General features: G+C 55.6%; 1 protein-coding gene across 3 annotated transcripts; it reads right to left on the minus strand.

Moving 5' to 3' along the window:
* Positions 1 to 790: 790 nt before the first annotated feature.
* On the minus strand, positions 791 to 11,487 carry NCF2 (neutrophil cytosolic factor 2). Of its 3 annotated transcripts, XM_080407587.1 has the most exons (15): positions 11,181 to 11,487; positions 10,605 to 10,687; positions 10,189 to 10,297; positions 9,863 to 9,997; positions 9,395 to 9,502; positions 8,319 to 8,378; positions 7,111 to 7,154; positions 6,759 to 6,900; positions 6,433 to 6,495; positions 6,002 to 6,080; positions 4,318 to 4,361; positions 3,626 to 3,777; positions 3,437 to 3,548; positions 3,187 to 3,349; positions 791 to 1,083 (listed from the first exon to the last, which is right to left on the minus strand). In XM_080407587.1, the coding sequence occupies exons 1-15, from the start codon at positions 11,352 to 11,354 to the stop codon at positions 986 to 988; spliced, it is 1,566 nt and encodes a 521-aa protein (XP_080263713.1). In that variant the 5' UTR covers positions 11,355 to 11,487; the 3' UTR covers positions 791 to 985. The 3 variants fall into 3 exon arrangements, with proteins under 3 accessions (XP_080263713.1, XP_080263714.1, XP_080263715.1); XM_080407588.1 differs by lacking the exon at positions 9,395 to 9,502; XM_080407589.1 differs by lacking the exons at positions 791 to 1,083; positions 3,187 to 3,349; positions 3,437 to 3,548; positions 3,626 to 3,777; positions 4,318 to 4,361 and adding an exon at positions 5,697 to 5,845 and having other exon boundaries at positions 6,002 to 6,495.
* Between the last annotated feature and the right edge of the window lie 263 nt (positions 11,488 to 11,750).

The raw sequence follows: 11,750 nt of genomic DNA on the forward strand, positions 1-11,750 counted from the left end.
TTGTATCCAGGCTAGTTTTCAGAATAAGTTCCTTTTAAAAAATAAAAACGGTATTTAGGTTATTGGGACAGTGGGGTTGTGCAGAACTCGCGTGATGGGATCCGAAGTGGGGAAACTGTTGCTCTTGGCACCTCGGAAGCAAAACGCTCCCAGCGCTGCAGGTGGCTGGCTGTAGCTACAGGTTGCGTGGCGTGAGGACGCAGCAGGGTAGGTAATTGTAAAATGCCAGAAGGACCAGCTGTCAGCGGCCAGGGGTACGGTGAAAGCAGTGCCAAGGGCGGAGAGGGGCAAACCCGTTGGGTAACGAAGAGGGCAGCAAAGTTGTGTGGGCTTTTATAAAGGGGACAACTTCGCTGCTGCATGACCTGCTGAGATTCCAGGCAGTGCCTTTCTGAGCTGCTGTTCTGGCTGCTGAGAAAAAGCTTTGAGATCCAGCTCCCAATGGGGCAAAGAATGTATATATTTGTATTGCCGAGGGGTTCAAAAGTCACCGGGATCTTGAAGTGAATTATTAACTGGAGCAGGGCGAGGCTGCGTGGTATCTCTTAAGCTCTTGGGGTTGGCAGTAGTGTTTTAAGGAAGCAAATGCTGTTCAGCCTTTCCTGCTCTATAGCTTCTGGGCAGGGCTGTGAATTCAGGTGGCGCTGCCATCCCGTGGGTTTTCCCAGCTGCTGGCAGGTGTGTTTAAAAGCTTTGTCAAGGGTAGGGCAGGTGGGACGAAGCAAGTCTCTAGACAAGCATGGGTTTTATGGGTTTTAGGATTGAATATTCCAAACAGGAAGACAGTTAGCAAGTTCTTAATAAGTACGTGTTTTAGAGAACAATGCATAAGGTAAAAAAACCCCGAACACTGAAGCTTTTAATACAAGTAGCAATAATATTTAAAGTTCATTTTCAGATGCGGTGATGAATATGGAAATTTCTTAATCGTAGCAGTTGAATTCTTAATTTCTTTCCACATCCACAACTTTAAGCGGCACTGAAATCACATCTCCAGGTCTTTAGTGTTAGACTTTTGAACGAAGGCGGATGGGAAGATGCCTATTTTCCCATTGCACTGGCCTTCTAACCAGTCTTCGTTCACTGGAAGATAGAATAGACACAATTTTTGTCACCCTAGGGATACACAGGAGCATAATAACAGTCATGTGCTGCAGACAGAAGATCACCGTTCTAAGGTTTTCTGCTGATGAAGCTTTTAGCCCAGTGGAGAGAGGAACGTGGAAGAAAGGGGCTGAGGAGGAACGAAGTAGAGATCAAAGTTGTAAGGTAAGAAAGAATGCACTGCCAAATGAGGGTGGGGAAAGTAGATCAAACTAGAGACGGAGGGGCATAGAAACTGCCTTGAATAGAAGACAAATGGAAACAAAGTGAGTGTGAAGAGCAAGGAAATGATCTGAGACCTTGGGTGTCCTCTTCAAGATGCCAACTAAAATGTATTTTCACCTGCTATTCCATGTTCCTATCAAGAAAAAAAAAAGAAAACCCAAAAGTCTCTGCTACCCTGGGTTGAGTAAAGCTTAGGAGCTCTGAGAACTTGCTGTGGGGGAACTAAATGAGGTGAGAAACAACTTTTTAATGGTAATTACTTAGCTGAGCTGTGAAGTGGAGAGTAGGATTTTGGGGTCGGGGGTTGGGGGGTGTCATCCATGTTGTGTGGAGCAAAACTTCCCCGCACAGCGGTGGAGAGGGGACTGCGATGGCCGTTGTACTGCTGCTGCAGTGTGCGAGCCAGCACAAATTAGTGATAGAGCTTCATACAGCCAGGTATTGTAGGTGTTTTGCCTTTAAAACTGTTCCTGATGCCTTGATTTCACTCAGAGGCTCCGCTGAGGAGGGAAGCGGATGCCCTGTCACAAGGTCTGTGTGCAGCTCTTCGCCTGATGCGGGCTCACCGGCAGCTTCTGCTGAAGCACAGTAACTTTGTCCTCCCCTCCTGCGCAGGCTTGAAAGGATCCAGCTCTAAACCATGTACCGGATCTTGCTGACATTTAGTCTGTTTTCAAGCCTCCGATCTCATAGAAGCACTTACAACTTAATATTGAAGAGGACCGAGCTGATGGAAGGTGGTACCCTTCCCTTACAGAGAAAACCAGTCGGGTAAAGGTGCCAGGTGAGAGCAGTAATAGTGCCCAACAAACTGTGATCAGTAAGCTTAAACACAGCTCGAGTGAAACTCTCCCGTCTTGAAAGCGTTTGGGGAAGGGGATGGCAGAAACAGGGGCGTGATGAAAATACATTGGAAGAAGCGTACGTGCCGCTGCCACTGGGGCGGGAGGCGGGTGGCAGAGCCGGAGGAGCTGTGCTGCTGCAGCGCCAGGCAGTTGCTGTGGAGGGAGGCCCTGGAAAGCAATCCTGCGGGCTGGGGGTCCCGCTGGGCTCGCGGCTCCGCGGAACGGGCTGCTGAGCCGAAAAGCCTGTCCTTCCTCAGGAGCACGCAGAGCAGAGGCTTGGGTGGCAAACTGCGGCTTGCAGGAGAGGCTTGGTGTCGGTGAAGGCTGCCTGAGCCAGGCTGTTGCTCTGCAGGTCCCCAGCATGGAAGGGTCTGCTTCAGGGGACGGGAGGGGGCAGGGGAAGGTCTCAAAGTCCCTAGTGAAGCCTGTGGGCTCCACTGAAGGAAGCGCCTCCAGCATCTGACCAAGTCCCTGAGAGTTTTTGGCCTCACCAGCAGAGCTCAGAGGCCTGGAGCCCCTCTCCTATGGGGACAGGCTGGAAGAGTTGGGGCTGTTCAGCCTGGAGAACAGAAGGCTCCGAGGAGACCTTACAGCAGCCTGCCAGTGCCCGAAGGGGCCAACAGGAAATCTGGAGAGGGTGGTAGGACAAGGGGCAACGGTTTTAAACAGTAGATTTAGATGAGCTATTAGGAAGAAATTCTTTACTGTGAAGGTGGTGAGACAGTGGAGCAGGTTGCCCAGAGAAGCCACGGATGCCCCACATGGGTTGGATGGGGCTTGGAGCAACCTGGTCTAGTGACAGATGTCCCTGCCCACGGCCGGGAGGTTGGAACTAGATGATCCTTGAGGTCCCTCCCAACCCAAACTGTTCTTTGATGATACTGTGATGGGAACCCTGAGCTCCCCCTGACCTGAGCAGCAGCTGCTGCAGGCACTTGGCATCTCAGGGTCAGACCCCCACTCTCCCCAGAGCTGGGAGGTCCCTCCCCTGCTGCAGAAGCAGCACCATTACCTTTGGATAAAACAAGTATCACGTCTCCTGCCTGGAACTCCAGGTCTTCAGGTTGGGTGGCTTCGTAATTGTACTGCGCTACCACTTGGGTTGGTCCAGTCTCCTCCGGCGTCGCCTCCTGCGGGGACTCCTCTGGTTTGCTGTCTGGTATGAACCCCTCTCCCTAGGGCAGGAGATCCGTTGGTAAGGACGCCTTTCGGCTGCTTTTTCTTTGTATCAGGGTAAGGGAGACAAGCTAGCTGTCACCGACCTCCGTGATATCGCACCAGACTGTCAGACAGTTGTCCTTGCTCTGGCTCCAAGCTGCCTCCAGGTTCTCCGCGCTCAGAATCACGAGCGCCTGGCTCTCCGCAGGCCTGTACCTGGGGGTGCAGGGGTGCGGGGTGAGGGGGGAGCCCCGAGAACGTGCTCTGGCTCCCTGCGGTGGGCACTGCCTCACCTCAGCTGGGTGTGCTCGGGCTGGAGCTCCAGTTTCTCGCAAACCATGTCCAGGAGCTCCGTGTAGGAAGCACCTGGCTTGACCTGCAGGGCCACTGTGTATTTATAATGCACCTTGAGGACATGGGGGCTGGAGATGGCCGCTTCGGCCTCCTGCGGACGATAAAAGTGGATGTCAGAGCTGACGTGGCTTGGTGAGGGCAGGGAGAGGGACTGGGACGTGGAAACTGCAGTTGTCTGAGCCAGATCTGAGCTTCAGGGCATCAGCTGGCTGCTGGCCAGGGAGGCATCTCTGCTAGCCCATGCTGCCCGTGGGGCAGGCCGGCAGTTGTGCCACCCCAGCTATGGTCGGGTGTGCGGCTCCTTGGCTTTTTAGGGAGCGCGGTAACAGATTAGGCACGTGGCAACCAAACTGTGGCTTTTGGGTGACCAAATTTGAGGTCTGTCCACCCTCCAACCTCCTTTTTGGGAGGAGAACTCCCAAAAAGCAGCCCTGGCCACCTGGTTGGGTCCTGATGACCTGCTGGCCCCTAACCATGTTGTTATGTTTTGGGGAAGCTCCTGACTGATGAAATCCTGAACCATTTCCAGGGCTGCAGCACCTGCCAGGCATGCCACAGACCTTTCAGCGTGCAATAAATGCAACTTGCTGACGCCAACGGGACCTCTGGGTCTGCGTTTGTAAGATGTTACCTTTGCTGCGTCTCTTGGCTGTGTGGCAGTAGCAGGAGCATAGTCTGTGGGAGGAAGAAAGAGGTGGCTCAGCAAGTGGGACAGGGTAAACATTGCTGCTAAAGATGCGTTCAGATCTCCTGCAGCCTCTCTCCCATCATTATCTGTGGACACCAGCCACCCCTGGAGCCAGCAGTGGTCCCTCGAATTGATGCAGCATCAGCTGTGGTGCAGCTTATCTGTAAGATTTAGATACAACCACCGAGCAGAGGTCTGGGCTCTGCACCTTCCCTCTTAGAGGGATGGGAGCTTTAGGGGTGGGGTGTCTTTCCTGGGTGGATTTAATACAGAAATAAACATCAGCTGCTGGTTTTAGTGTCTTTGCTCTTCTGATCTCCCTAGGTCCACACCAAAAGCCGGAGGCAATCCCTGTCCTTCACCGGGGTCATAAAGCCAAATTCAGACCTCCAGGTAGGGTGGTTCACGCAGGTGTGTTGAAGTCCCCTCACAAGGATCTGCCCTGCGTTTGGTCAGTACTTTGACACGACTGTGCTCGTTGTGGGTTGAATGTGGTCCCACTGCTCGATCTGTGATGGCTTTTGATGCCATGAAGATGCTCTTTGAGGTTGTTGGGTCCCTGAGCTCTTTGCCCTGCACTGCTGTGAGCCACAGCCATCTTCTGTATCACCTTGGCCACTGGACAGCCTATAAGGCTACTCCGCTTGGGACGCGAGCCCTGCCCCGTGGTTAGCAGTCTTTTGGGCCACCTTTCCCCACCACCAACTGGCTCAGGCCCACCTCAGACCAAGGGCCTTGGCAGTTGGTTGGCTCCTGTTCCTATTTTTCTTGGCCGGTTGACCATCGATAGCCAGAATGAACGGCAGCAGGTGAACCTCTGTGTGGCACGCTCTGCGCAGTGGGGTTTTCTACCCCAAATGGGGTTCTCCTACAGCAACGTGGAGCTCACGTCTCAGCTGCAGGCTCCTACCTCCGAGTGCCATGGGATGTTTTCTAGAGAGGTCAACTGATGGTGCTTTCTCCCAGCTCTTCAGCTCAGCTCACGTTCCTGTGACCCACGTGCCCCTCCGCTTTAAACAGCAATTTTGGACCATGCATCTGAGCACTTGTGTGGCAGCGTGGGTGCAGGTGGCAGAGCCTTGTTTCAGCTTTCCAGTATCCTGAACCAGCTGTGCTGGGAGCAAGGTGGTGGCCCTGGTGCTCGCATCCCTGCCCCAGGCCTGCGATGTGGGGCGCCGGGTGGCACCGGCCAGGAATCCCCTTCCCAGGGCAACCACAGCCCCTTCAAACCCAGCCCAGCTCGCGGCAGCACCCTGCTCTCGGGGAAGCCCGTAAGGAGCCTTCTACTCCGGGGCTTGGACAAGTGGGTCACTTGCCTTGATCCTGTCCCCGGGGCCTTTTTGCCATTAGTCTCTGTGCTGATTGAGAGCACGGAGCGACTTGCTTTCCTCAGGGATCCACATGCTCTGTTTCACTCCGTCCTCAGCACTGCACCTGCCATCTCCGCCTCCTGCTTTAATGGCTCCCCGTCCTTGACCGCAGATGGGTCCGAGAATGAGATGGAGATGAGCTGTAGGCCTGGTCTCAAAGCGCGAGGACGCAGTGCCGAGGAAGCCATCCCAAACCTGCTGCCAGGGGGGGTCACCCCTAAGCCCCCCCCCAGTCCCTTCAGCGCCCTGCCACTGACCTGGTGCTGGCCGCCGCGGCTTCTCTGGAGCGGTGGAGCTGGGTGACTCTGGGATCTCGGCTTCCAGAGGGATTTCCTCCTGTGCCAGATGGGAAGAAGGTAGTGCTGCCAATCCCACCCTTCCTCAGGGAGCTGGGGTGCTGCTGCCTTGGGGTGCTCCCCACCCCCCCCGCTATTTTCCCAAGGTTTGTTTTGCTACCCCTTACCTCCCAGCATTGCCAGCCACCACCCTGGTGGCCATCAATGCACCAGGTTTTGCAGTTCTCTGAGCTCACGTTAAGGTGACCATGAGCCAGAAGAACCAACCCCAGCATTGCGAGGGGGAGGGAGTTGCAAGTATGGGTCCTGCTGGAAGGTCCAGAATAGGTGGTGGGTGAAGGTGTGGGGTTCTGCCCTCCCTGGGACCAGCGTCTCCTCCTGGGCGGCCTCACCTGGATATGCAGCTTGTTCTGGAGCTCCACCGGCTCGAGGTAGTTGCAGGGAACGATCCCTTTCTGTGGGGGAATTAAAGCCCGGTGGTGACTGCTTGGCGAGGAGGCAGCGCGCTGCTGGGCTTGTCCTTGCCCTGCACCTGGGGGAGCCTGAGGCTCCAAGGTGGGGTGCTGCAGGTTGGGTGGCTTTCACTGAACCCTGTGGCCTAAGCCAGGGCGGGCTTATAATCAGAATAATCAGAAACTCATTTAGCTGTCAGCACGACCTTGCCACGCAAGTCCTCTGCAGAACCTCACGGTGTCTGCCCCATCGCGCGCCCCGGTACCTTTCCGTTGAACATCACCGTAGCCCAGTTGTCCTTCTCTTTCTTCAGGACAAAGACGATGTTTCCCGGCAGGACCTGCAGCTCCTCAGTGGTCTCGGGGATGAACTCGTACAGGACACGGTGGGGCTGCCCTTTGAGGGCCCTGGGTGCGGGAGCAGGCGGCTCAGGAAGGCGGGCGATGTTGGTTTACTTTGTAGGGGGAACCCAGAGCTCTGCCTCCTTGTTGCTGTGATCCATTCCCTGTCCCCCCTGAGTCTCGGGTGCCGGCTGGATGCTCAGCTGCGGTGGTGCAGGAGGGGGCTGCACCTGGCTGCCTGGCTTAGCAGCACCATCCATACTTCATCCAACTTACCTGAGGATTTCGGGGGTCTTGGGTCTGGGTGGAGGACCAGAGGCCTGCCAGCAAGAAGACAAAAAGAAAACTGTTGTTAATCTGGAGGGGTTTGGTTGCTTTGCAGAAGTGTCCTGCAGCTTCTACCACACCTGCCGTCATCCCTGCACGGTTCCTCCCTCCCCGTGCTGGTGTCAGGCTGGGCGATTTGAACCTAAGGGGGGGGCTTGCTGCTTTGCAGCTGGCTGCGGCAGGTTTTCAGCTCTGCCGCCCTGCCCTATAAAGGAGCTGTCTTCAGAGCTGCGGGGAATGTCACTGGCTCTGCTCCTTTCAAGGAGCGGTTCCCAAATTCTTCCACCTGCAGTTGGTTTTCAGACGCACAATCCTGTTTTGGCTCGTGGCTTCGGTTTCAGCTCACAGAGGGCTGACATCAGGGATCAGAGATCAGCTGGGTTCAGCTAAGTTGTCCTTCCCCGTACCTTTCCATTACCGTGCTTGTCAAATCCCCTGCTACCGTCTTAGTGCTTTACAGTCTCTCTTGCCTAAGTAATTTAAGGTCTCTGGAGGCTTTTATCAACGCTCCGAAGAAGCTGCTTGAACAGGCCTGACTCCTGTAGCGAGGTGTCAGCGCTTGGCTGCATCGAGAAGAGCGTATTTTATCTGGTGTAACGGTGCTGTAGGCTGCAGTGGCTGTGCTGCACCTCATCCTCTCAAAAAGCCCCTATAAAAACTCCCAGGCATCGTTAGAGATGGGAAGGTGCTGCCGCATCATCAGGAAAACGGCACGGGAAATGCAAAGGGCTCTGGGAGCTGGGGGGGTGATGAAGAGTGAAAGCAGAACTGCTCGTTTCTCCACTCAAGCTTGGAGAGATGAACCCTCGTGAATGTGACAGAGGCTGTGAGACAGCTCCCTGCCACCAGTCACCCGCAGCCCTTGCGGGGGTGGGGGATGTGCCATCAGGCCACCGCTTCCCTTCTGGGGGAACCCGCGTGACCTCAGCCACAGATGTCGCTGGGTTTGGGCTGCGCTTTCTGATGACAGAGCGAGCAGCTGAGGTGTGGGGGCAGCATCCGCCGCCTCCCCACGGCAGTAGCAGAAAGCTCACGGTGGTGATGCTGCTGTTCGGTACCCACTGTAGGCCAGAGCCCTGGGCAAGCTGCGAGATGGTACCCATCCCCACATCCTCCCGAGCTGTCACCAAGGATGCTGCTCACTGGTGGTGCCTTACCTGTGGTTGGAGTGGAGCAAATCCTGAAAAATTGTCCTTGTCCACCACAGAGGCCACCACCTAGAGCCAAAGACAGACAGGTAGTGACAGGTGACTAGTAGATCCTTCTTAGGCCTCTGATGTCCCTTCTCCTCCTTTGCTGTTTGCCAAGCCAAGTTCCTTAGAAGGCTTCAGGTCCAAGAAGGGCTGTGGTGTCAGGCTAAGCATCTTTGACTGCAGGCTGGGTGCTGCTGGCACCAAAACTCCCCCCTCAGCTGTGGTAAGTTCTCAGCTCTTGGCCTCGCTGTTACCGTGGTTAGAGGCGTTATAACCCAGGTCCCCCTTTATGTTTTAATCCCCCACGTTGAAGGGAGCCAAAGCGCCCAGCTCAAGCCCTTACCTCCTATAGGTGACTTTAGACATAATTTAGCCATTTCATAAACGTTTGTGTGCATGTTTCTGGGGTGCCCCTGGCACCCAAGGAGCTGGTTGGCTCTCAGTCGTCCAGTTCCCCAGTGCCTGCACAGCCAGTGGTCCCTTTTCCAGGGGGCACTGCATCCCGGGGCCTGAGCCCCAGGGCGGTATCCCAGTGCCTGGATGTTGCACCCTCATGGGAAAAAAAGCTTTCTCACTTATCTGAGCTAAAAAGCTTCTTTCAAATGGAGCAGGGAAAGAACCGGAGGTTGGTTGTGGGTGATAGATGTTAAATAGCTTCTTTTGTGCCCCCTGCCCCCCCCCCCAAAAAAAAAAAAAAAAAAAAATATCTTGGCTCAAGTTGAAGCTCCAGTGGGACCTTAGTACCTTGCTGACTGACTGTCCCTCAGGTCTTGCTAAGGAGAGAAGCTGAAAATAGGCTGTGCTCTGCAGAAACGTGCTTTTAGGTCCTCTCTCCTTGCAGAGTCCCTGTTCCCCACCAGATCCCTCCGTGCCATCTCTCCCTCCATGCCCTGAGGCATGGACCAGCTCCTTGTATCTCTGGATAGATGTCTCTCCCACTGGGCAGCAGGTAACAGCTCAGAGGGGTGGTGAGAAGGATTGTCAGCAGCTCTCCTCAGCCCACAGGCTTGGCCCAAATAAATAAGATATTTCTTTTTTACCATAGCCTTTCCCAGGTAGTCCTTCTTCTCCAGCTGAGCCACTTGCTTTTCGTTTGGTCTAAACAGCTTCCCCACGGGAATGGCCACCAGCTCACAGAGCTTCTGCTTCTGTAGCACAGAGAGGTCATAGCTCTTCAGAGGTGAGAGCAGGGGCTGCTTCATGTCCCCTTCCTTCTGCCTCTGGGGTTAAGGTCTTGCTCCATGAAGTCCACCACCACCACAACAGCCCAACCCCAGCCCTGGCACGGTCCTTTTAACCTGGTCTTCCCATCCCTGTCTCCCCAGTGACCCAGAGCTCATCTCACCAGCTCGTGTCTCACCACAACATCCACGTCTGCTGCGTCTTTCTCCTGCTCTGCTAAAGCCATAGGTAAAAGGTGGGGGTTCCATCCCTGGGGTTTTTCTCCCTCCTCCCTGTGGGGCTGCTGCGAGCGAGCACAGTGGCTGTGAGACCCGCTGCCCCCTTACCAGGATGGCTTCCATTGCCCTGTCGATCTTGTTGTGCTGGGGCTCGCTCTTCATGCTCATGGCCAGTGTCAGGTGCTCCTCAGCTTTCTTCCAGTCCTCCATCGCGGCGTACACCAGCGCGATGTTGTAGAGTATCTGCCAGAGGGATGAGAGCAAGGGACCGAGCTCTCGGAGCAGCCGGACCATTGCCAAGAGGGTAGTGGCGCTGCGCCAGCTTGCTTGCTTTTTTGTAAGGCGCAAGGAGAGGTCGGCTGTCTTCTCCTTAGCTGTCCTGAGCTGGTGAACAGACCGTTGGGATCAAAGCTGCCAGTTAAAGTCTTTCTCACCTCACAGGCAAAGAGCCTGTACCGCAGCCCCAGGATCTTGTAGTCGATGAGCTGGTTGCCTCGCAGCTGGGCCAGCGCCTCTTTGAAATCCTCAATGGCCTTTTCATGGCTGGGGAGCAGAGGACAAGGGCGTCACCACCTCGTGGTGGCAATCTGCCTGCTTCTATGTCCTTACTTGGGTGAGTTTAGTTGTGTCTCTCATATCTCTTGCAGTGTTTTTAGACACCCCAGGGGGAGGAGAGATGCTCCAAGGCTGGCATCAATCCCAAGACCGCTCTGCTGATGCACAGGAGCCTGTTCTGCCTTGAGAGGTGGTGGTTTGGCCCCTGGGGTACCAGCCTGCCTGGGGCCATCCTCAGCTGGAGGCTGGCAGCTCCACAAGCGGCCAAAATGAAACTTTAAACCCTTCCACTCACTTCTGCCTCCGGTAAAACACGGTCCCCCGCTGGAAATAAGCCACTGCCAGGTGCTTGTCGCAGCTGATGCTCTGGGTGAATGCCTGCACAGAGGTAGGAGTGGGGGAAAAAGGGGATAAAAAACTTTAAAAAAACTGAGGACACAGAGCAATTCTACCTGTTCTGCTTTAGCCAAGTGGCCTAAGCTGGGCTCTGTGGGCCACACTTCCTTGCAGTGCTGGGATCTGGGTGGTGCAACCTGTACCAGGCTCCTAATTTTTTTGAGCTGGAACCATCTGCCACTGCTCGCTTGGCAGCTTAGTGCCTCTGTGGTCGCCTCTCCGGGAGAGGGAGGGCGAGCGGCAAGCTGTGCGCCTCTGCTGCTGCTTCACCTCTGCTTCACGGGGGAAACGGGTTCAGCAGGACCAGCCCAGGGGCGATGCGCTTCATCCCAGCTTTAAAAGGCCCTGAGTCCTTCCCCCAGATCATGGCCCCTAATTCCTCCCTTCCCTGTGGCGTCCATCGGGCTGGCAGGTCCGCGAGCAAACCCGCCGGTGCCCGCGAGCAGTAGTAGCGACCGTAAGGGCTGTACCTTACCTCCTCCGCCTCGACCAGCTTCCCCAGGACAAGGTGGATGCAGCCGATGTTAAAGCAGATTTTGGCAGGGGGGTTCTGGACGGCCATGAAGGCATCCAGGGCTGCCTGCCAGTCCTTGCCATCCGCCGCGCACACCCCTTCTTGCCACAGCTGGATCGTCTTCACCAGGGACATGGTGTGGCGGGAGAGGGACGGGGGGTTCCCGACCTCGTCGTGGGTGTTGCCTCTCTCCTCGTCCTTCCTTGCGGTGCTGCTCAGCTTCTCTGTAGCTCCCTTCTGCTCGTACTTCTGCCTTCGCTGCTGCTCGTGTCGCAAACGGGGCAGGAAGTGTCCTCACGCCGCGGGATGGGGAAGTGGCCAGGGGCCACCTCTGCCACCACGGAGTGTCTGCTGCGCTGCCATGGGTCGCATGCAGCCACTTCTCACCCTCTCGGGTTTTGCCTCTTTGGGTTTTTCAAGAAAAGCCGAGGATTTTATCAGCTGAGGGGTTGGCCAGGTCACGCTGAGGCTTGCAAAGCCACAGGGGGAGCGGTGCTGCTGAGCCCCCCGTGCCCTCCCAGCGCGCCCCTT

This window comes from Falco punctatus, assembly GCF_963210335.1.
Source record: "Falco punctatus genome assembly, chromosome: 11".
Lineage (NCBI taxonomy): Eukaryota > Metazoa > Chordata > Aves > Falconiformes > Falconidae > Falco > Falco punctatus.

Excerpts from the sequence above, each read along its gene's own strand:
- NCF2 (XM_080407587.1), bottom strand. The coding sequence starts at position 11,354 with ATGTCCCTGGTGAAGACGATCCAGCTGTGGCAAGAAGGGGTGTGCGCG. Across the intron at positions 6,496-6,758 it reads CGGTGATGTTCAACGGAAAG|AAAGGGATCGTTCCCTGCAA; the intron begins GTACCGGGGCGC and ends ATTCCCCCACAG. Across the intron at positions 4,362-6,001 it reads GCCGCGGCGGCCAGCACCAG|ACTATGCTCCTGCTACTGCC; the intron begins GTCAGTGGCAGG and ends TTCCTCCCACAG.